This window comes from Callospermophilus lateralis, chromosome 5 (genome assembly GCF_048772815.1).
Source record: "Callospermophilus lateralis isolate mCalLat2 chromosome 5, mCalLat2.hap1, whole genome shotgun sequence".
Lineage (NCBI taxonomy): Eukaryota > Metazoa > Chordata > Mammalia > Rodentia > Sciuridae > Callospermophilus > Callospermophilus lateralis.
The window spans coordinates 75,692,334-75,717,144 of NC_135309.1; the positions used below are offsets into that span (position 1 = coordinate 75,692,334).

General features: G+C 37.5%; 1 protein-coding gene across 3 annotated transcripts in view; it reads left to right on the top strand.

Annotated features, from left to right (window-relative positions):
- Epb41l4a (erythrocyte membrane protein band 4.1 like 4A) overlaps positions 1 to 24,811 on the top strand; it is a 226,531-nt gene that overhangs the window by 165,984 nt on the left and 35,736 nt on the right. For all 3 annotated transcript variants that reach the window (XM_076856923.2, XM_076856924.2, XM_077109476.1), the window contains 3 exons: positions 19,242 to 19,332; positions 22,649 to 22,732; positions 23,307 to 23,420. In XM_076856923.2, coding sequence (XP_076713038.2) covers positions 19,242 to 19,332; positions 22,649 to 22,732; positions 23,307 to 23,420 — 289 coding nt within the window. The remainder of the gene's footprint in view (positions 1 to 19,241; positions 19,333 to 22,648; positions 22,733 to 23,306; positions 23,421 to 24,811) is intronic.

Consider the following 24,811-nt stretch of genomic DNA (forward strand, 5'->3'; position numbering starts at 1 on the left):
ATAAAAGAATATGTTTCCCCATCTCTATGGAACACCATGTCTCTGTTAAAAGAATCTGAGAGTGGGATTTGAACTTTTGTTGGTTTGATTCCATAATTCCACAGTGCCAGCCATGAAAGGCCAGCTCCACTAGGAGCCCACCAAGGGGGAGGAAGATGAGTGACTCAACAATCATCGAACATCCCCACATGCCTGGCTCTATGTGGACACTGTACAGATAGTATCTTACTCCTAACTTTTAGAAGGTGCCTTGACTTTGAGTGTTCAGGTAAAATAGCAGAGGAAGAGACTTCTTCAAGACCACACAGCTGGGGTCTGTACCCTAGTCAGTTAGTGTTTGTAATGTAGAAAGAAAAACCAACCAAACAAAATGTATTAAATTTGTATAAGCTGATATGGAATGATCTCCAGGATATAGTGTTAGTGAAGTGGTGGAGAAGACAAAAAAGCATGGATTCTGGTATTGTATAATATGTTCCCATTATATAAAAAGACAAAAATTGAGAAGTAGGGGGAGGATGCATGCAAAATTACTTACAGGCAGGATGTGTTACAAACTGATAATAGTAGTGGCCTTTGGGAAGTGTTCTGAGAGAATACGGATTGGAAGTGGGAGTGAGATTTATTTTCATTTGAATTTTTTCCATGTTGTAATTTTTAAAAGCCCTATAGATAATTGTCAGGAATGCATTAAGTTTGCAAAAGGGTTTCAAATGCACATTCGTTTCCAACAGATATAGTCTCAAAAGGCTCAGAGTTAAGGACACTGATATTGTACTAGGAAGCATGCAGTGTCATTTACAGAAAAAGTAATGAAACAATTCCAGACTGCTCATACAAAATTCAAGTGTCAAAATTTCTCCCATGATGTAACAGATATAGCCTGAGTCTTTGAAGAGCGGGCCATAAGACACATTTATACATGAACATGTTAATTCAGGGTAATATACAGAGGGCTGCAGATCACTCCTTTTTCAAAGGAGGAAGACTTGGACAGTGGAAGAAGAAGATAATCAATTTGTGTTTTAGGTGAGGAAGTAGAGGCTGGAAGAGGTGATTTGCAAGTGTACTTGGTTCTGCAGCTTGGAGGGTGTCTGGGTAAGGCTTTGAGGAATGTTTGGAAAAAGTGAGGATAAGGTGCCTGGAAAAAGATGGTGACATAATAGCTCTCATACCTATTGGGCCTTTGATGTTGATTGTGAAGTTTGTGTTTGTTTATTCCTTCTGGGTCATCTCAAGATGAAAAAGAAAAAATTACTTTTAATTTTCATCCAAGAGAATTAGAACAAAGCATTCTAACCAAGAACTGTTGAGTAGGTGTTTAGAGAAGATTTCTAGAAAATTTAACACTTAGTTTTGGAGAGTGTGATTGTGGCTGTCCTTTTTCATGGTGACAGATTAGAATTAGATAAGCTGCTGAGATGTGGTTGAAATCTGTGTTCCCACTCTCTCCTCACCCTGACTATAAGAGTGTCTGCTCTGAGCGAGATTTAGGTTGCTCTTGTCTGATTATTTAAACCTTTGCATTGAGAAGGCCTCTGGTAAAAAAAAAAAAAAAAAGAAAAAAAAAAAAAAGAAAGAAAGAAAAAAGAAGACCATAAAGTTGAACTTGATTTCAGTAGACCAGAATTCCAGATCTAGCTTGGCTATGACCTGTTGTAACATGTCACTTAGCATTTTGAACTATCCTTAAAATAAAACAATGGGTACATAAACTTTAAAGATTCCTATTCTTCCTTAAATTCTGGTTTACCTGTCACAGAGTTGGAAGGACTGAAAAAAATATATACATATAAATATAAAAGAAGTTTAGAAATCTTTCCCCCCCCCCAATTCTGTTGTTTTTTAATTTAGCTGTCAAAGCAAAGCTGTCAGAGTTTAGATCGCAAGCCTTTTTCTTTTTGTCAGTATTGTGGTTTTCTCAAGTATACTTTTAAAAGACATCTTTTGAAAAAAATTATTATTAATACATATTAATTGTATAAGTTAATCTGATGCACTGATATTTCCATACATGCATGGTCATGTCCACCCACACATCTACCCTCATCTCCCTATCCCCAGCCCTCTTCCCAGCCTCTAATAGTTCCTCTTGTACTTTCAGGTCATCCTTCTTTTTTGTTTCAACAGTTGAGGGAAAATGTGATACTTGTCTTTCTGGGACTGGCTTATTTTGCTGAACATGATGTCCTCTAGTTACATCCGTTTTCCTACAAATGGCATGATTTCAACCTTATATATTTTTTATCCATCCATAAATATATATGCACACATATTTGTATATATCATTCTGTATAAATATCTTATTTTCTTTGTCCATTTATCTGTTGATGGGCACCTAAATTGATTCCATATCTTGGCTATTGTGAATAGTACTGCAATAAACACAGGCATACAAGTATCTCTTATATGTTGACTTCATTTCCTTTGACTCTATACCCAGGAGTGGGATAGCTATATCATTTGTTCTAATTTTGATTTTTTGAGGAACTTCCATACTGTTTTCCGTAGTGACTGTTCTAATTCACATTCTCACCCATAGTATTCTAATTCACATTCTCTTTTTCTACACAGCCTCACCAATTGTGTTATTTTTATTAATTTTTTTTCCTTTTTTGGTAATAGCTATTCATGGAGTGATATGGAATCTCATTATAGTTGCAGTTTGCATACCTGTTATGGCTAAAGATCTTGAGGCATTTTTCATAAATTTATTAGCTACTTGTATTTATTGTTTTGTTTTGGTACTAGGGATTGAACAGAGGGGTACTTTACCACTAAGCTTCATCCACGGCCTTTTTTATTATTTTATTTTGAAGCAGGATCTTCAGTTGCTTAGGGTCTTCTCTGAGCTGCTGAGTTGTCCTTGAACCTGTGCTCCTCCAGCCTCAGCCTCTGAGTCATTGGGATTACAGGCATGCACCACCATACCTAGCTGTATTTCTTCTTTGGAGAAGTATTTATTTAGACCATTTGTCCATCTTTAAATAGGATTATGTATATTTTTTTGTTATGACTTTATGTATTCTGGATATTAATCAGGTCAGATGAATACCTGGCAAAGCTTTTCCCACATTCTGTAGGTTGTCTCTTCCCTTTGTTGATTGCTTTGCTATGGTATAATTCCATTTGTCTGTTTTGGTTTCCTGTACTTTTGGGCTCCTAGCCAGGATTAAATTGCCTGTGCCAATACCTTTAAGTGTTTCCCCTATGTCTTTCTCTAGTAGTTTCATCATTTCAGGTCTTATATTAAGGTCTTTTATCCATTTTGAGTTGATTTTGGCTAGTAGGGAGGGGGTGTTTACCAGGGATTGAACCCAGGGGCATTTAATTTGTGAGCCACATCCCCAGTCCCGTTTTTTATTTTTTATTTTGAGACAAGGTCTCATTAAGTCGCTGAGGCTGACTTTGAACTTGTGATCCTCCTGCCTCAGCTTCCCAATCCATTGGGATTGCCAGTATGCACCTTTGTGCCCCACTTTGAGTTGATTTTTTGACAGGGTAAGAGATAGAAAACAAGTTTGTGTTTTCTATGTGTGGATATCCCATTTTCCAAGCACCATTTGTTGAAGAGTCTGTCCTTTCTCCTGTGTATAATTTTGGCACCTTTGTCAAGAGTCAGTTGGCTGAAGATGTATGAATTTATTTCTGGGTCCTCTCTTCTGTTCCACTGGCCTACGTCTGTTTTTGTGCAAAGCAATGCTGTTTTTGTTACTATGGATCTGTGGTATGTCTCAAAATCAGGTATTATAATGCTTCCAGCTTCATCCTTTAAGCTCAAGATTGCTTTGGCTGCTTAGATTCTTTTGTGCTTTCATATGAATTTTAGGACTAAAACCACATTTTATTTTATTTTATTGCAGTACTTAAGATTGAACCCAGGGCCTTATGTCTACCACTGAGCTACATCCCTCCTTTTAAAAATTTTATTCTGAGACAGGAGTTTGCTGAATTGCTGAGGCTGGTCTTGAACTTGGGTCTTCCTGTCTCAATCTCTCAAGTAGCTGGGATTACAGATGTGCACAATAACATCCTGCTGATTTTTTTTTTTTTTTTAATGTATGGTCTTTACCACCTCAGAAGTTTCACAGACTTGTGAAAAATATCTTCCCAGATCACAAAACTTATTTTTCTCATTGGAAATGTATAACATTATTATATTTGTGAAACCTTTTAGCTGATTCTTTAAAACAGAATTCAAATGAGAAACTTATGGATAAATTGAATAAAATTAGTTGTAAAAGCCTTTGCTTTTATTCTTTTAGTCTAAAGTGACTATATGAATCTGAGATTTTTACCTCTTTGCTTAATTCATGGTTAAAAGTTAGTTCTGTCTTGCTAGGCAAAAACCAAAAAGAGACGTTCCTTTCTAGAAAAGCATGCATAGCTTTGCCTTTGCCTTTTACTTCTTTCTTTGTGAACATAACTCTATAGACTAGTCCTTTCTTGAACTTGCTTGTACTTTTGGAAGTCAGCAGTGGGACTGGCTCCACCTTGGTCGTTGTTTTTCTCACAGTTCTTGATGCTCTCTTTTGATTTTACTAACTTGTTAGGCAAACATCCCTGTTAAAAATTCTTACCCCGCTTTCTTCTACCCAGGCAGGGGTTGGAAGGTTTGTCTTTCAGCTGTTCAGATTCTGTTTTGGGGGTAGATATTCCTGGGCAGATGGCGTCTGAGATTCCACACCTTTGTTTTCCTATCAGATTCAGAATTCCTTGTGGTGGTTCCTATTGCCAGCCTTTTCTTCAGACTTTGAGAAATCTGGGATGCATTTTTCTGGCTCTTTCTGCCTTACGTATTGATTTCAATACGGACAAGGTTTTGGGTTCCCAGAGTTCAGGGTTATTTTGGTAGGTGCAGGGACAGGAGATTGTGAGGCAAGGGTGAAGGGAACTACTTTCCCTGCAGAGGAGGTGCCCACTTGGCACTTTGAACACTGCACTGTACAAATCCTGAGGCCAAGAGTACAGAAAGGATATGTGGGGGTGCTCTGTAACTCTGGCCTTGCCTGGGGTAACAGTGGGGCTTCTGAGGAAAACTGGAATCATAGACCTTTTCCACAGAGGCTGAATTGGAATGCAGCAGATGAGTCACAGCTGGGTGGAGCTGAGTCTTGTGCAGCTTCTTTTACAGCCCAGGTACCAGGTGCACCCCTGAACAGAGAAGCTGTTTTGCAGAGAAAAGAGAATGGAATTGACTCACTGTGAGAGCCCAGAGAGATCATGCAGCGTTGCTAGGAGTGAGGAAGGGAGACTGTGTCAGGAATTCTAGTCTGTGAGGTCCTGAGGTGTATTTACCACCAATACCTTTTAAGCTGGTTTTTCACTGTACATAATCCTTTTAGTAACCTTGTGAGGAAGGTGGAGTGGGGTTGTGTTTTGCTTTAAAAAAAAACAAAAACAGTGAAGAAGCTGAAGCTTAGAAACATGAAGTAATTGTTCAGGGTTATACGAGTAGTTAAGCTGGGGGTGTAGCTTAGCGGTGGAGTGCTTGCTTAGCCTGGGCAAGCCCTGGGCTTGATCCTCAACATCCGCACAAGAAAAAAAAGTCCTGATCACAGATAGTAAGAGCAATGTCAGGATTTGCACCTAAGTTCCTAGAAGACTCGGGTGCAAGATTGCAGAATAAATGGAAAACAGAAAAGGGTGTGAAAATACACATCCTGTTTTTCCCCTATGATGCAATTTCTTCCCTGACTTGTTTCAGCAGATGTTCTTAAGAAGACACGGCATTCTGTTCACTTACAATGAGCAAGTGAGCCTGCTGAAAATCCAGTTTAAAAAAAGAAGTGTCCAAGTTTCCTGGGACATTTTACCTAGCAAAGAGGGGGAAAGGCAGTAATTAATGGTGTTAATTACAGTGAACTCTAGGCAGATCACATAGTCAGGTGCATATATTGTTCAAGGCTGTTTTCGTTTGTTGACACACTGTTCTATTCTGCCTTAAAGTCTTATTTTCATCCTGTAAAGGATTTATTAATATATGTCAAGTCTGGTTAGCTTTCCTCTACAAAGTTAATGTTTCTACTCTTCTTAGGAGTGTTTAGCATTCCAAGCATAGCTGGCAAAATTAGAAAAGCAAGGAGAACTAAGGGCCTATTATATGTTCAGGTTAAGGTCATAGTTTCAGAGAATTGCCATGAATGACATCTTTTTTCTTTCCTTTCTTATTCACCAAGAATTTATTGAGCACCTCTTTGGCACAAGACCCTATTCTGTGAGGCATAGAAGGTTGAATAAAACTCTGCCCTTTATCTATAGAAGCTTAGTCAGATAGAGATAACAGGATACTCATTTATTAAGCACTTATTAAATATGATGCACTATGCTAAGGACTTTCTATGTTTTATAATTTAATCTTCCTGTTCATGATGTAACCCCATTTTATAGATGAAAGAACTGAGGCCCACAGGAGTTTAGTATCTTGCCCAAGACAAGATCAATTGACAGAGGTAAATGGGCAGAACTGAGAAACAAATATAGGTTTGTGGAACTTTCAACTTTGTGTGCCTAACCATTTTGCAAGACTAGAGGAAAAAGAGAATACCTGGTTCAGGGGGGCAGGATATGTCAAGGATCGCAGAGTGATGTCCTGAAAGAGCTGCAAGTGTTCAGAAGGATAATTTGCTGGGCTAGAGGCAATCCATGATCCTGTTGTATAGTTTTTGAAGGCCAGATAAATTAGGGAAGTAGATTTTAAGCTGGGGTTTGTAGCTACTGGGTGGAGTGTATGTAGAGGAAAAAGTTAATAATTTTTTCTTATCCATTGCTGGGGGTTCATGATTGGGCCCTGTATAACACAGGGCAGATTAACAAGAGAAGCACACAGAAATCTGTTTAATTGAAACTTTGTGTGGCACAAGAGCCTTCAGAACTGAATACCCAAAGAAATGGGAGAACTCTATTTTTATGAAAGTCACACAGAGTGTGATTAGGGGATAAATAGGTATGGTCTAAAGGGGAGGAAGAGGAAAAAAGATGAAAGAATGAGTTTCCTAGGTTTTATGACCTGCTTCAGGGGAGAAGGGTGTGTGTGTGTGTGTGTGTGTGTGTGTGTGTGTATTAGCTGGGTCCAGTGGCATGCCTATAATTCTAGTAACTTGGGAGGCTGAGACAGGAGGATCACAAGTTTGAGGCCAGTCTCAGCAATTTAGCAAGGTCCTAAGCAATATAGTAAGACCCTGTCTCTAAATAAAAAATAAGAAGGACTGGGGATATAGCTTAGTGGTAAAGCAGCCCATCTCTAGTACCCACCACCTAAAAAAGGTGTATGTGGAAGTGGAACTTCTTCTACTGTTTTCTCAGATGCCAAGGTACCATATTTTAGGGTGACATATCCTGAACTCAATCAAGAAAAGATGGAGATAAAGAGGATGGAATCAGAGAGTTTTGACTGACTCAATGCTATATTCTCTTTCCTGTAAGAAGTCTAGCATGGTAATAGGCATGCTGATTCTTCTCTCCAACCTGCTTTTTTGAAGTAGCTTGACCTCCATTTTGCCAAAGAAAGAAGTTCTTTCCCCCATCCTAAATCTATTAAACTGCTTTGTCTTTAAGTGTTAAACCCCCTGGGTTGGTGTTGAAAAAGTAAATGTTTCTTATTGTCAAGCAACATATGCATTTCTAAGTCATTTTCTCATTTTGACTTAGAACAAAATTGAAGGAGGATGCAATGGATTTGTTACCTGATAGAATATTCAAAATGATTTTGGATAATATGTCAAAACTAGACATGTAACTCTTAGAAGTCCTTTGGGACAGTGGTGGTAACCACATGACAGGTTACCTTAGATACACCTCTACTTTGAACAAGTTTTCTCAACATAGAAAACTGTCAAAAGTAGAAATAGGGCTGCAGTGTAGCTCGGTATAAAGCAAGCAGTCCTGGGTTTGATCCCCAGAACCAAAAAAAGACAAATAAAATAAATAAAGGGGTAGATTTTTTGCTGTACTGTTTAAATCTAGCACAAAAAGAAAATTTTAAATAGATATGATATACATAATTATTAGGAAAACTACACCCCATTTATCTCATTAAGAATTTCTAGTAAAAATTTACTTTTTGTATTTAGCAATTATTTTATTGACATTTATATGGTATACTCTTAATACTACTAAATGTAATAACTGGTTCAGAAATTATTTGTAGTACTTAGAGCTCTCACCAAAGAAAATCCCAGGACCTCTCCCCCCACACACAAAAAAGCTCCATCATTGCATTCTGCCAACATTTAAAGAAGAACTAATATTAGTTCTTTCTAAGTTATTCTAAAAGAATAAGAAAGAATTTTTCCGAACATATTTTATAAGGCCAACATTACCTTGAAACCAAAACCAGACAAGAATGTAATAAAAAAACAGAAACTATAAACCAATATCCTTAATGGACATCAATGCAAAAATTCTCAACGAAATACTAGTAAATGAAATCCAGCAGCACATTACAAAGATTATTCACCACCATCAAGTGGGATTTATCTCAGGGATACAAGGATTGTTCAGTGTATGCAAATCAATGAGCATAATGTAGCATACAGCAGGACAAAGGATAAAACTTATGAGCATCTCAATAAATGTAGAAAGATGTTTGACAAAATTCAACACCCCTTCATTATAAAAATTTGGAACAAATAAGATATCGAAGATATGTTCCTCAATATAATAAAGCTCATTTCTAATAAACCAACACCAACGTTAGTTATGCTGAACCAGGGAAAAACTGAAAACTTTCTCAGATCTGAAATAGGACAAGGAGGCCTACTTTCATCACTTTTATTTGACATAATACTGGAAATCTTAGCCAGGGTCACCAGGCAAGGGAAAGAAATACAGCATCCAAATTGGGAAAGAAGTCAAATTGTCACTGTTTGCAGATGACATGATCTGATATGTAGAAAACCCCAAAAACTCTACCAAAAAAACCCCCCCAAAACAAAAAACTGTTAGAGCTAATAAATCAATTTAGCAAAGTTACAGGAGAGACAAAAAATCAATATACAAATATCAATGTATGCTAACAATGAATTGTCTGACTTGAAATTAAGAAACTAATTCCATTTACAGTAGCTGCCAAACTCCCCAAAAAGCCTAGGAATAAATTTAAATAGAGAGGTGAAAGAGCTCTACAGTGAAAATTATAAAATGTTGATGAAAAAAAATGGAAGTGAAAAGAAAAAGTGGAAAATATCCTGTGGTCATGGGTTAGAAGAATCAGTATTGTTAACATGTCCGTGCTACCCAAAGCAGTTTATAGATTGAGTGCAATCTCTATCAAAATGCTGATGGCGTAGGGCTGTGGTAGAGGACTTGCCTAGCGTGCTCCAGGCCCTGGGTTCAATTCCTAGTACTGAAAAAATAAAAAATGGTGTTCTTCACAGAACTACAAAAAAATTATGAAGTTTATATGGCACCACAAAAAAGCCTGAATAGGCAAAGCTGTCTTGAGCAAAAAGAACAAAGCAGGAGGCATTATATCACCTGACTTCAAAACATACTATGGAGCAGCATGAGCAAGGCTCTGATCTGGGTTTAGTCCCCAGCATTGGGTGGGGGTGGGAGGGAATATGTGTGTGTGTGTGTGTGTGTGTGTGTGTGTGTGTGTGTGTGTATGAAACTATGAAACCCATACATCTACAGCCAACTGATTTTTAAACAAACATGCTAAGAATACCCACTAGAAAAAGGGCAGTCTTTTCAAAAGTGGTCCTTGGAAATTGAATATCTGTCTACATGCTAAAAAATGAAAATAAACCTAGACACCTTTCACCTTTAAAAAAAAATTAACTCAAAATGTACTAAAGACTTAACTATAAGACCTGAAACTACGAAACAACTAGAAAAAAACAGGAGAAATTCTTCAGGACATTGGAATGGGCAAGAGATTTTTTTTTGGACGAAACTCTGAAAGTGCAGGAAACAAAAGTGTAAAACAGACAAATGTTATTTGCTCGAACTAAAAAGTAAAGGAAACAGTCAACAGTAAAGAGACACAATGGGAGAAAATCTTGGAAACTATACTTCTGAGAAGGGGTTGATATCCAGAATACACAAAGAACTCCACTAAAAAACACAACTAATCTGATTTAAAAATAGGCAATAGACCTCAATAGACATTTCTCAAAAGAAGACATACAAATGGCCAGCAGGAATATGAAAAAGTGTTCAATACCACTAATCATCAGGAAAATGCAAATCAGAACCACAATAAGATATCACCTCACCCTAGCAAATATGGCTATGATTATAAAACTAAGATAATCAATGCTGGTGAGGAAGTGGGATAAGGGAACCCTTGCACACTCTTGGTGGGATGTAAATTTGTACAACCATGGTGGAAAACCATATGAATGGTTCCCCCAGAATTGAAAATAGAACTGCTGTGTGATCCAGCAGTTTCATTCCTGGGTATGTATTCAAAAGAAATCAGTGTGTCCAAGAGACATCTGTACTCCCATGTTTATTGTAGCAGTATTCACAGCCAGAAGTGGAAACAACCTAAGTGTCCATCAGCTGATGAATGGACAAATAAAATGTACATACTTAGCATGAAATATGATTTAATCATTAAAAAAAAGAATGAAATCTTGTCATTTGCAGCAGTATGGATGGAAATGAAGATCATTATAAGTGAAATAAACCATCCATAGAAAGACAAGTACTGCATGATCTTGCTCCTATGTGGGATGTAAAAAGTTCATCTCACAGAAGTTGAGAGTGGAAAGGCAGTTAACAGAGGCTTAGCAGAGTAGAGTACAGGGGAAGGATACATGGAGAAAGGTTGATTAATGAGTGCTAAGTTGCAGTCAGATGGAAGTAGGAAGTTCTGGTGTACTATTATATAGTAGGCTGACTATAGATAATTATGTGTAATATTTTAATATTAGTATAGTATGTACAATATTATAATGCCATACCTTTTAAAAGTTGGAAGGATTTTGAAAGTTTTAACCATATGTAATGATAAATGTTTAAGGAGATAAATGTTTAAGCTGAGTTAAATATTGCATAATACAGGCCTATATTGAAGCATGACATGTTAACCTATTAATTATGTACCATTTTATGGTTTTTGTGTGTCATTTAAAACTGGGATGGTATTTTATTACGTTGGATACATTCAACTAAGTCATGAAACAGTTTCATTTTAAAACCACTCAATTTTTATGCTCCAAATTATATCCTTTGGTACTCTTTAAACTCTTGATGAAAAATGTTAGTTATCATCTTAGATATATACTCCCAAGTGCATATATATATATATAGTTTTAAAAATTCTTTTATACTGATAACTTGTGTGGAAAAGTTAAGGATCTCCGAATTACAGACACCTAGAGATAAGCTTAAATGTGGAAGTAGACAGAATAAAATATTTCCAGTTTTTCCTTTACCAATAAGCCTTTTAATAGCAATCCTTATATACAATTATGTGTACTCTGTTTGTATTTACTTTATATATTATAGTTTTATCATATAAAAATTTCTAAAGCAGTGAGTCATCCACCACTCTCCACTGGAACAGAACCAACTTTACTTCTGGTCTGGAATGATCCCCCTACCCTAGACCAAGAGGACATATATTGTGCAGTTTGGGAGTACAGGGCAGGGGAAGGTTTGGGGTATGTTGCTGAGAAATTGGGAGGAGTTACTGTCAGGATCGGATGTGAACATTTATTTAACTCTGTTCCCTTGAATTGTATCCTCTTGTCATGGGAAGTGCCCCCTGACGCCTTTTGAGGCCAGACAACTATTCCCAGATAGGTGTTGTCTTTAGAGAGTCCAAGAGAGCTAGAAGGAAGGACAGCTGCCTTCTACTTGACCACATCTGGCAGTCCCTCAATGCTGGACATTCTGTTCCTCTGAGGGCCTAGGAGAGTGAGCTAAACCTTCCCAGGCTCAAAAGTGCCCTTTTTGTTCTGAACCTGGCATTGGGACCCACAAGCAATAGTGTCAGTGGCGCCCTCTCCCTTAGTACATGCACCTCTGTAGTTTGACAGAGGGGCAAGGAAGGAGTGCCTTCATGTTCACCCAACTCACACCTTCAAATTGATGAGCAGAGGAACTGGGAGCGTGTCGGGTTAGGGAAGAGGAAATCGGAAGCAGACCAACTTGAGAAGGCAGCTATGAAGCACAGACATGTTTTCCTCCCATCTTTCCTGTCCACACCCATCTTTATAAGCTGTCTACCAGCTTGTTAGTGGAATGCCTTGTTCAATCTTGCAATTGGCATGTAGCAGACAGTGTCTTAAATCTGTATACTTGTGGTAAAGAAGTAACAGTGCTTAAATGGCACTCTTGGGGCTTTGAAGGCAGAAATGCTTTACCAAAGCAGGGCTCTGGAAACTCTTTTGAGATGAATGAGCCAATGTCAGGCATTTAACTTCAAATAATTAGTCATGGGACACAGGAACATTTAATTATCCAAATTTTGTGTCTAGAATTTTTTAAAAATAATTAGTGAGTGTGTGCTCTGCCAAATATAAAATCTTCCATGATGATTGGGGAAAAGATATGTAAATTTTCCTCTTGGCCATTTCTCTGTTTGCCCGTAATTTGTGGCATTAAAATAGTGTTTTATTTGTGCTAATTTGCTGCACTCTCTGCAGTTTCTTCCACAGTACCCAGTCTAAAGTTGGTGAGACCAAGGCAAAGTGACTTTGTATTGTGACTGAGAAAAAAAGCTGAAGTATTATTTCCAATTACTAGCTTATTCTTAATTCATGAATATCATATTTCTTCAGATAAGTTGTAATGGGTTAGATAATATAAATCAGATAGCTTTATTTGAAAAATGACAGGGTATATAGGAATAGTTATCTGTCCTGATTATTTGTCTTAAGCATTAGATGTAAATTTTTGTTTGTTTTGTTTTCTAAGGTTGGGGAAGAAACAAAATGAATAAGTAAGATAAAATTTAACCTAAAGGTTTACAATTTTATATTTGAGGGGCTTTAAAGAAATTATAATATGTTACAAACCCATTTTACTCATTAGCAATGTATCCTTTTTCCATATATCAGAATATATGGGTTCATTTATTTTTTCATTTTAAGGTCACCATTCACCTTCTACTTCTACTCTGAATTAAAAACTATACCAACATTTAAGTAACATCAAAGATTTGATTTAGATTGACAGGTATCCAATTGAGTTAGGAATTTCGTACAACTTATATTGCTATTTAAATGCAAAGTATTTTTATAATCGAAAATACATGTCTGTTCATCACCCAGTCTGTACATCACAGGATGACTTTTAAGAATTACCCTCCAATCAAATAGCTGAATAGATCCTGGGAAAATTGCTTCTGTTTCTGGCGGTCACTCTTCCTGAACTGAAGGCAAGGGTCACTTAACATGAAGGCACTCAAACGTGAACAGAATTAACCACACAAAAGCCTGGTAGTGGTTCAGTGAACACAGGCTGGAAGCATTTTGAGATAGTGTGTTAAAAGTGAACAAATGAGACCCTGGGGCTCTGGACACTGGCATTGTGGTGCTGTCTAAACTGCAAGAAACTGGGTGGGCCCACTGTCAGCCATAGTGTCTTCTAGTCCAGAAATAAATATCATAGGCTTGAACTTGATTCATTAACAAACTGTAGCTGTCCCCTGATCAACTTGTATTTCAAATATGACCTACTTCTTGAAACAAGGACTTTGTCTTTTTAACATGAACAATATGATATGTAAGATGAATTGGCATTCTTGACAAATCTAAGTGGTTTCACTAGAGCTAATATTACGTTACCTAACATAGAATAAATAGACTTATTTAGAAGCCTTAGTAACCATATGTCAATAACTGATCTTTAATATAGGTATTATGTGGCTTTGATTTAAAAGAACACTGTGCTATAGCAGAAGGCTGCTTTTAAAGCTCTAAGCAGTAGTCTTGCCCTGCAGGATTTTGGCTGTAGGTCCGCTTGAGACTCATCTCATATGCTACCATATCCAGGAAGTTGTTGTCATTGTTTTTTGTTGTTGTTTGTTTTGATTTTGATACTTGTTAAACATAGTATTGTTATTCTGAGTTTTCCTTGCTAGTGGAAAACGTAGAAACAGAAACAGCTTCGCTAATAAGAGACCTTTGTTGAACACCTCCCATGGGCAAACCCTATACTGCAACACAAGGGGATACAGGGATGCATCCTTCATTATATATATATATATTTTTTTTTTCCAGTTGTAGGTGGACACGATACCTTTATTTTTATGTGGTGCTGAGGATTGAACCCAGTACCTCACGTGTGTCAGGTGAATGCTCTATCACTGAGCTCCAGCCCCAGCCCTGTATCCTTCATTTTAATAAGCTCTTAAGGCCTATTTATTTATTAAGATCTTAGGGCCTTATTATATATAATTATGTTATATAATTTTTCTTGTATGTGTTATAAATATTTTTAAAATATGTGTGGAATAATCCTTGTTTCTAGATAGTTTAAGGATGGAGAAAAACTATTGAGCTTTATCTAAAAGATAAAGAATTACTCCAAATGGGTTGGTTTATGATGTGTAGGAAATTTGTTTCAATTTTTTTTTTTTTTTTGGCACCAGGGATTAAATCCAGGGTACTTAACCATTGAGCCACATCCACAGTCCTTTTTAAAAAAATTTTTTTATTTGTTTTAATTAGTTACACCTGAAAGTACAATGACCTTGACATATCATACATTTGAATCAGATGGGATATAACTTCTCATTTTTCTGAGTGTACAGGTTGCAGAATCACATTGGTCATGCAGTCACGTATATACACACAGCAATAATAATGTCTGTTTCATTCTACTGTCCTTCCTTTTCCCCCTTCCCCACCCCTCCCCTCCCATCACTTCCGCAGCCCTTTAAAAAAAAATTTTTGAGACAAGGTCTCACTAAATTGCTGAGTCTGGTCTTGAACTCGGCAATCCTCCTGCCTCAGCATCCCAGGTCTCTGGGTTACAGGTATGTGCCTCAACATCTGGCTCAGTGTTTTAATTCTTTAAGTGGATGGTAGTTAAATTGTTTACTTTGTTATTACCCATTAAGTTGTTTATATTTGTGTTATACTCTTTTCTTTAAGTCTATTATAATTTATAACTCGTATAAATGAAAACATGAATCCGTCAGTGGAATGAGTTGGTCAGATCATACTTCTCTGTAACCCAAATTCTCAGCTAATATAGAAGATTGTTTCTGGAAGGTGGTCTGATGAGGGGGGAAAAAGTTTAGAAAAGGAAAACAGAGTTAGTAGTGCATGTTGGTAAAATGAAAAATCAGTAAACCTAAATAATGTATCACCTAAATTTCTCTGCAGACTTCAGTAACCAAATGTCCTAGCATTACTGAATTGATTTACTTTCTCCTTAAATGATGGTATGGCAAAATCTCACTAATTTTAACTGATTAGGAAAATAGGTATTACTTTTAAGGGCATATTTAGTGACCTTAAAGAAAGCTAATAAATACTGTTGAATTGGGGTTAAGGTTAGCGTATAAATGGATACTTCAGAAATGCTTCCAGTAAGTTAATGCTTTTAAGTGTAGTTCTGTTATTGTATGGATCACATAGATGTGAAGCAGGAGAAGACATATAATGGACTTTTCGTACAGAAAAAACAGACTATGCAAATAAGTGATGAATAGTTTATAAATTTTAATATAAAAGAACCATGAATTAGGTTGTTTTACTGACAACAACTTATCTCATTTGTGTGGTATGGATGAGAGTTATGTTAGTAAATTAGTCCTGACAGTTGAATAATTTATTTTCAAGTCTTGCCATACTGCTTCTGAGTGTCTGTGACAGAGAGCATGCTTGTAAATTCTTTTGGAAAATCGTGTGTGTGTGTGTGTGTGTGTGTGTGTGTATGTGTGTGTGTATTTTTTGGTACTAGGGATTGAACCTAAGGGCATTTAATCACTGAGCCACACATCCCCAGCCTGTTTTTTATGTTTTATTTAGAGACAGGGTTTTGCCAAGTTGCTTAGGGCCTCACAACGTTCCTGAGGCTGGCTTTGAACTCACAAACTTCCTGTCTCAGCCTCCTGAGCCACTAGAATTATAGGCATGCACCATCACACCTGACAAAAGCTAGTATTTCATTTTGAAAATTATGATTAGGATTCTGCAAATAATCAAATATTAATTTCTTTAAGAGTACATATAAACATAGCATGCAATTTTTCTATGTGAAAGTATTCTTCAGATTTAGTTTCAGCTTATTCATTAATTTTGGAAAATTTGATTGGAAGTAGACTAAATGTGCTTAAACAACTTCACTTTCCTTAAAGTGAGTGATTGTGAGACTAAGAAAAGACTAGTCAGTCTAGAGAGATGAGAGTTTATTCTTTTTTTTAATATTGTTTTTTTTTAAAGAGAGAGAGAGAGAGAGAGAGAATTTTAATATTTATTTTTTAGTTTTTGGCGGACACAACATCTTTGTTTGTATGTGGTGCTGAGGATCGAACTCAGGCGGCACAGATGCCAGGCGAGCGCGCTACCGCTTGAGCCACATCCCCAGCCCCAGAGAGTTTATTCTTAAGCTAGTTACATAGGGCTTTGGCTGACATAATGTTCACCTTTACTCTGCTCTTTTGCAATTGATATCAGTGGCACTGGGAATTGGTCTCTCTGATGTACCCTCCTTTCCCCAGCCTGTGTAAACAGCCCTATTACATGAAGGTTTCTTTCATTAATATTGTAAATCAGTAATACCTGTTGAAAACAATACCACATTTAAACAAAGCTCATTAGTAACAATTAAAAATATTAATGTTAGGCCACACCTACTGTCTGGTACTCAAATGAATTAACCTCTCCTGCCACGGTTCCAGGGCAGTACCACATGGCGTTCCACATGTGAAAAGCAGCTCCATCCCAGGTCTGCGTCTGCAATTTTGAGAGTTAGCCCTTGTGATTTTAATGGTCATGTGGCCATGGCAAAAGTGACTTAGACAATGACACTGTCCACATTCGATACACATGGAGTAGTTCAAGGGAATGGGTTGTGTCCCATTTATTATATCTTGCAAAATTTACCCCATGGCTACTCTTTATAACATTGAATTTGGAATGTTGTTCAGTTATTCTTACTGGCTGCATCATAAACTCACCTTGTAGTTCTGGATATATCAGACTCACCTGTCCATGTCCAGATTCCAAAACAGGAACAAAGTTCAGATATTGAATCCCCGTCGGATTCCTTAGAATAATAGTTTTAAGAACTCTTATTTGAAATTTGTTTTCTGTGTAAAAAGCATATTTATTAATGCCTCTGTTTCCAGGTGGGTAGCCAGACATACTTCCAAACTCCTCTGGAAGGAAGTTGCCAGTTTCGGGAGTGCTCAGATGTTCTTCTTGTCTTTCAGTCTTGGTTGTCCGTGAGAGAAGGAATTCTTCTCTTAGTTGTCTATCAAATGCTCTCTTCATTGGATGTGCCTTTCACTTGTCCTCTGAAGGATCTCTGTCTTACCGTTGCCCCATAATTTAAACTGACTTTTGGGCTGTTCTTAGGTGGGGCCTATATGGCAGATGGACAGCAGTGTATTGTGGTGGGTGAGAGGAAAGTCTCTTGAGTCAGTCTGCTCAGTTTCAAAGCCTTAGGATATGGGACCTATCTTTGAAAATGGGATAATATTAGTATGTACTTCATAGGATTTTTTTTGAGGATTATCTGAGTAAATATGTGTGAAGCTCTTGAAACAATACCTGATGCATAATAAGTGCTCAATAAATACTGGTGCTTTCTTAATATTGCCAACTCATCTTCAGAACTCAAACCCTCAGAGGTTAGTGATGAGTATGCTTTGTGTTCAAGTGTTCTATGGACATATACCTGCAAGAGCAACCCTGAGGAAGAAGTTTCTGCGTGCCACATAAACTTATTTGAGGCATATGGGCATCCTCAATGGCTGTTCCTCTACTCATCAGAATTGCCTCTTCCCAAGTGAGGTCCTGGACATTGGAGAAAAGTTGTCACCAGAGCCCTTGCATCTCAGCCCTAAAGGCTTTTCAGCCTCTGCCCTGAGAACAGGATCCAGAGCTTCAAAACTAGTGTCTCACTTATCTTTATTTTGACCATGATTTCCAACATCGCATCTGCTGTGGGCTCCCTCTGCTGGTCCATCTAGCATGTATGCAAATCTGTGAAATAACTGCTTTTAAAAATTCAGTTTTAGGTTTTTAAGAATGTTTCCATAAAAAAAACACATGTGGAAAATTTGTTTTGTATGTGAGTGATACATGTAACATATATCTTACTCTGTTTTGCTATTCAGATTATGAATAGGGATATTTTCAGGTTTGGTATTTTTTCTTCTTTTTGGTTTGATTTTAGATGGGGGCTATCATGACATGCTGAGAATTTCTTCACAATATAGTTACCAAGAACTATTATGTTTTATATTCCAACATATGGTACTAAATATCCCAGAATCTTATATTAACAAAGTAAATAATGTCCATTATATGGGAACTTAATTTACTCTGAAAGTATCAAAAAACTCACTGTCTAGATTTCTGGAACATTGTTGAGGGGTTAGTACACGTCCAAAGCTAGTACCTCATTTCTGGGCACTGACTTGCACACTTGTGATCCCAACAACTTGGGAGGTGAGGCAGGAGGATTGAAGGTTTGAAACTTGCTTCAGCAACTTAGATCCTATCTCATAATAAAAAAAACAGGGCTATCAATGTAGCTCAGTGGTAAAGTACCCCTGAATTCAATCCCCAGTACCAAAAAAGGAAAAGAAAAAGGCAGGGAGGGAAAGAAAGAAAATAGTACCTCAGATTTTTTTTGGATGGTTCATTATTTATTGGGAGTTATCTATGGGTACAAAGTGCCACAATGTCCCTACAATTGCATTTTGAAGTAATAATTCTGTACATACACCTGTAATAATAATTCTGTAAATACACCTGTAATTCCAACAACTTGGGAAGCTGAGGCAGGAGAATCACAAATATAAGGACAGCCTGAACAATTTAGTGAGGCCCCAAGCAACTTAGCAAGAGCCTGTCTCAAAATAAAAATAAAAGGAATTGGGAATGTAACTTGGTGGTTAGGCACCCCTGGGTTAAATCCCCAGTAAAAAAGAAAAAAATAAATAAATAAAGGGTGGAGGATGAAGCTTCATGGTAGAGTAAAACTGGGTTCAATCCCTAGTACCTAAATAAATAAATAAAAATAATTCTTATGTTTCTTTGTTTTCTTTATCTCTGTCTCCTTTCTCTCTTTCGTGTTTTCTTCCTCACCTTTCCTAATAGGATCAAATAGCATAAACCGGATAACTGCAAACCTGGAAAATGGAGAAACTGAAGGAACAACTAAAATTATTGCACCTTCACCAATAAAAAGGTCAGTAGTTACTAAAGAAATATGCAACCATATGCTGTCATATGTCCTTGTTGGCAAGGTTAAGAATTTTTTCACTTTGAAAAAAATTAACTGATTTTGCTCCATGGGTCCTGTAGATAGTCTCCGGGCCAAGGACTATTTTAAAATGCCAGTAAAATATTAAACATCAAGACCTGCCTCTCTTATTGGAGAAAATGCTTTTACTGTCAGTGTGATGAACTCACAGATCATCCATGGTCTGCATTCGCAACAGCAAAGTGAAAATTCCATGTGATTTTTTTGAAATGGTATGATATAATGGACTAACTCACAGGGACTTGTGAAATAAAGTAGATGATATTTATGTGTAATGTACTGTTCATTACAGTAGTGCACTGAACTGTGGCCCCAGAAAGAGAGTTTATAGCATGTAGAAGCATCAGAGCCTCAGAAGTCAGCAATTGCATATGTATGAAGAGTTGTTACAGTCTTCTGCATCAGTTTGCCCAGAGGCATTCCCCAGTGGAAAAACCTTCTCTTAATATATTACATGGATTGTTTTCCTGAGAGATCTGCCTTGTTCTCCTTTCAGACACTGTTTCAGGGTCTTTTTTTTTTTTTTTCCTATCTCCAATTATGTTCATGGAGTAGCATTAGAAACATACAATGAGCCGCTTTCATAGGCTGGCTTTCTCTTTAGAAGTTGCCCCCATACATCATGGAGAAGTTCAGGCACTCACAGACACGTGACCTGCAGAGATTTCTTACATCATTGACTCCATCTTTTGTTAGTAAATGTTGGTGTCTTCCTTTAGCTAGAGTGTGGCTACTTTGAGGAATCTAGTTTATAATTCCTGCACAATAATAATTTCTGCACAATATTATATTTTTAAAATTTATTTATTCAAATTTGTTATATATGACAACGGAATGCATTTTAATTCATAGTACATATAGAGAGCACAATTTTTCATGTCTCTGGTTGTACACAAAGTAGACTTACACCATTTGTGTCTTCATACATGTACTTGGGGTAATGATGTCCATCTCATTCCACTGTCTTTCCTACCCTGCTGTCCCTTCCTTTCCCTTCCCTCTCCGTTGCCCTCTCTAAAGATCCTCCATTTCTCCCATGCCTCCTGTTATGGATCAGCATCCTCATAACAGAGAAAATATTCGGCATTGGTTTTTTTGGGATTGGCTTAATTCACTTAGCATAATATTATTCAACTCGATCTATTTACCTGAAAATGCCATGATTTTGTTCTCTTTTAATGCTGAGTAATATTCCATTGTGTATATATACCACATTTTTTTTATCCATTCATTTACTGAAAGGCATCTAGGTTCCACAGTTTAACCATTGTGAATTATGCTGCTGTAAACATTGATGTGGCTGTGTCCCTATAGTATGCTGTTTTTAAGTCCTTTGGGTTTAATAAGCGAGGAGTGGGATAGCTGGGTCAAATGGTGATTCCATTCCAAGTTTTCCAAGGAATCTCCATACTGCTTTCCATATTAGTTGCACTTCACAAGATTATTTTAAGATATGAGGATTCTCAGAGTTTTGCAATTTCTCGCAGGGTTTTGCCTACCTACATGAACTTTTCTTCAGTTCCAAGATATTACAGATTTCCTTTTTAGAATGACACATTCTTTTTTAAAATTATTAAATTAAATATATATATATATATATATATATATATATATATATATGTATGTATATATATGTGTGTTGTAAATGAACCTTTATTTTATTTTATATGTGGTGCTGAGACTCAAACCCAGGATCTCACACATGCTAGGCAAGTGCTCTACCACTGAGCCACAACCCCAACCCCAGCATCTGGAATGACAGATTCTTTGAATGATACACTTCCATCTACTGTCTCTGCTGCTTGACCTCACACTTACGAACAGGGAGTCAATGTCTTCTGCACATATAGGGTATGCTTAAGGTGGGTCCAGCATCAGAACAGTAATCTTCCTTGAAGATCAGATTCTGGGTCTTTTAGAGCATACATAAAGGAATTCAGTCCCCTTTGCGACTGCATTCCTGCTTAGGGGTAGTACTAACACTTGAGGGGGCTCCAAGTTACCACTGAAGCTCCAGGTATGAAACAGCTTAGGGAAAAAAATGGAATTAACCTGGGATTTCGTTATTATTATTAATGTTGGTCTACTCTCAATTCCTCTTTCATCTCCTTTTTTTTTCTACTCCCCACCTCTTGCTTTTTCTTTCTTATTTATTGAATGCACACACAGTTTCTACTATTGTATTCAATCGTCACCATATTTACTAATTTTTCTCATTTCAAAAGATAAACTTTTACTTTGGGAATTTGAACTTCAGATTTTTTTTAAACCTTTATAAAAATAATATATTGTTCCTATATAAAATGTACCTGCTACCTACCAAGACTATGGCGTATATGCCTTTGTTGGATGTATAATTTCATAGGTATCTATTAATTCCTGTATGGATATAGTATGCTAGGGTACCAGTTCATTTCTTTTCCTTTTGAATGACCTTGTCAGATTATGAACTCTGCTATATTCCTATTCTAGGATCTCTCAAAAAGCCAGAGTTAAAAGTAGTTAGGAGTTAAGAAGCTTTACCTTTTTCTGGAGCTAAGACTCCTGGTGAAGGGAGAAGTGACACCCCTCCACCCCAACTGGTGACCTCTGAAGAGTCTCCTTCCTATGTGTTTCTAAAACAATTTGTTAGGATTGAATAACAACTCAGTTATATTTACCTTCTTAGGGCAGAAAGATGATACTAAGTCAGGAAATAGCATTTGAAAGTAATTCTGATCTGGAAGGATGAAGCCAAGATTTAGCGGAAGCTGAGGAAAGGTCATTTTGGGCCGTCTGAGCCTGCCCAGGGCTGACTGACCTCCACACATTCAGACCTGAGTCCAGAGCCAGGGAGTCTGCACCAGTGTTGCCCAGAGGGCGCCAGTCACATAAGCCTGGAGGCCCAGGTTTCCTTCCTCCTCTGCTTGCTTCTCTCCTTGGTTTTGTTGTTATCCTTGCTTCCTGTCCTGAGGTGGACACTTGAAGGTTTATTAACAAATGATAGACCTGTCTTCTGTTGACCTAAAGCAGTAAAACTAGAAGCAGGGAGGAAGCCCAGTGAAACTTGCTGGAGAAATATATTTTTCAGGCAGGTACCTCATGTTCTTTTTGGAATGAGTCACAGGTATGAACAAGTATACACACATACACACACTCCTTAGCATTTGTTGAGTAATTTTACTAAAGAAATCAGTATGTGGCTTTACTTCCCTTTGTTTCCTAGTTAATTTATTTTCTATTCTTTTTTTCTTAATTAAAGCTTTAAGAAAGTAAAGAATGAAAACAGCCCTGATACCCAAAGAAACAAATCTCAAGCACCGTGGGAAGAAAATGGCCCCCAGAGGTAAAGGACTCATTCTTTTTGTAAAGAACAGTAACAAAGGGGATAGCAATCTCAGCTCACTGACTAAAGGAATCCCACCACTATGTGATTGCTCACTTGGGGAGATTTCTAAGTTAGCATGACTGGTGGGAATTTCTGAAGTGGAAATCAATAGTATGATTTGTTTGGGGGGAGCAGGGGTGGGTAGTGGGGATTGACCACACAGGGGCTCTATCATTGAGCTACATTCCCAGGCCTTCTTAAAATTTTAATTCTGAGACAGAGGTTTGCTAAGTTGCCCAGTCTGGCCTTGAACTTGGGATCCTCCCGCTTCAGCCTCCTAGGTCACTGGGATTGCAGGTGTGTGCCACCACACATGACAATAGTATGTCTCTTCATGTGAAACTTTGTTCCTGAAAAGACAGAAGGGAAAACTAATGGAAGTTAAGAAATCATCTGAAAGTTCATTAGGATGGTTTAGAGTGAGATAACATTCTGCAAACTCTAAATGACACCTTAATGATAATTTCCCCTGCTGTGTAGTTCTTGTAAGAACTTCCAAGTAGACATGCTGACCATTCCTCTTTCACTCCAGTGGGCTCTACAACTCTCCCAGTGACCGCACTAAATCACCAAAGTTCCCCTATGCACGGCGTCGAAACCCCTCTTGTGGAAGTGACAATGACTCTCTGCAGCCAATGAGGAGAAGGTAAGCTGAGCACAGGTCCTCTGTTTGCCGTTTGCAGCAAACACTTTGGGTCCCAGGTGTGCTGTTATAACAGGTGATTCTCAGAATGCCATTACTGGTCATCTTCTCAAGGTAACAGGAAGTTTATTTTTTTGAGATAAAGCAAATTAGGGATGGTGAATCATTTATCTGAAACAGCCAGAACTTTAGAGAAATAATGATGAAATATCAATGGGAACTTGCTTTCTGTATTTTAATTGATTAATACATTTTAAAAAATATGTCTTATATATACTATGCTAATGATATGTGTAACATGTATATTATATAGTATAAATAATATATATTAAATATTTCTATCTGGGAGGACAAAGCCACAGTTATCATGTTTCTTAGCCAAGCCCGGCTGCTAAGCATAGCAGACTTACATCATTTCATAAATACCAGTGAAACCCTTTCAGAGCACGGAGAAAATGAATCCTGTTATCTTTTCCATAGCAGGTCAGAATGTTCGTGTGATTTTTTTCTTGTGTATGTACACCTAATCTTTATACATTCTTTATACATTTGTAAGTTTTGGACTCTGCAAAGCAGCCAGAGTAATGTGACAGATGCAAGAGAGGAAGCCCTAGAAATGACATACCAGTGGAATTTCTTTTACTTCTCAGGGGGAATTACTTTGGCCACCCCACATAAGTCACATAAGTGGCTTTGATAATTATTAAAAGTTCAGGTCATAATGTCAGATAACCATCAAGACTCTTTTTATGCACATTGTGGGTTTAGAAGCCGACTCCTCCTCTCTCTTGTGCCCTTGTACAGGCTTGTTCAATCCTTCCTTTTGATATCTTCTACTGTTGATTTCCCATTCTTGCTCCCCAGCTTTCCCAAGTTAAGTCCAACTTCTCTCAAACCCTTTGATGGGGAAGAAGAGTCTACATGGCCTTCACCGAGGAGGGTTGAGAAAAGGGAGCTAGATCAGGCCAACAGTGATGAGTTAGAACACTGGATAATGAATGGCTGCTGTTTGTTTAGTGTCTGTTACATTCCAAGTACTACGCAAAGTGTCTGCTGTATATCTCACTTGATTCTGAGAATAGCTGTCTGGGAACTGGCTTTTGATACAGTCATGAGGTATTTCTAGTAGAGAAGGATTATTCAGGGAATTGGTACAAAGATGTGAGTAGGATTTGAGGCACAAAAGGTGGAGAATGGTATAACCCAGCAGTCTAGCCACTGTTGCTGTCCCTGTACTGGTGGAATACAAGAAGAGAAAGGGTTGTTATTGTCCAGAAACCAGAGCTATTTCTGCCTTTGAGCTGGCCTTCCTGAATCTGCACTGCTGCTGACATTGCTGGAGGCACCACCACTCTAGTGAAAGCTCTGGAACCCACTTTTCAGGAATGTAGGAG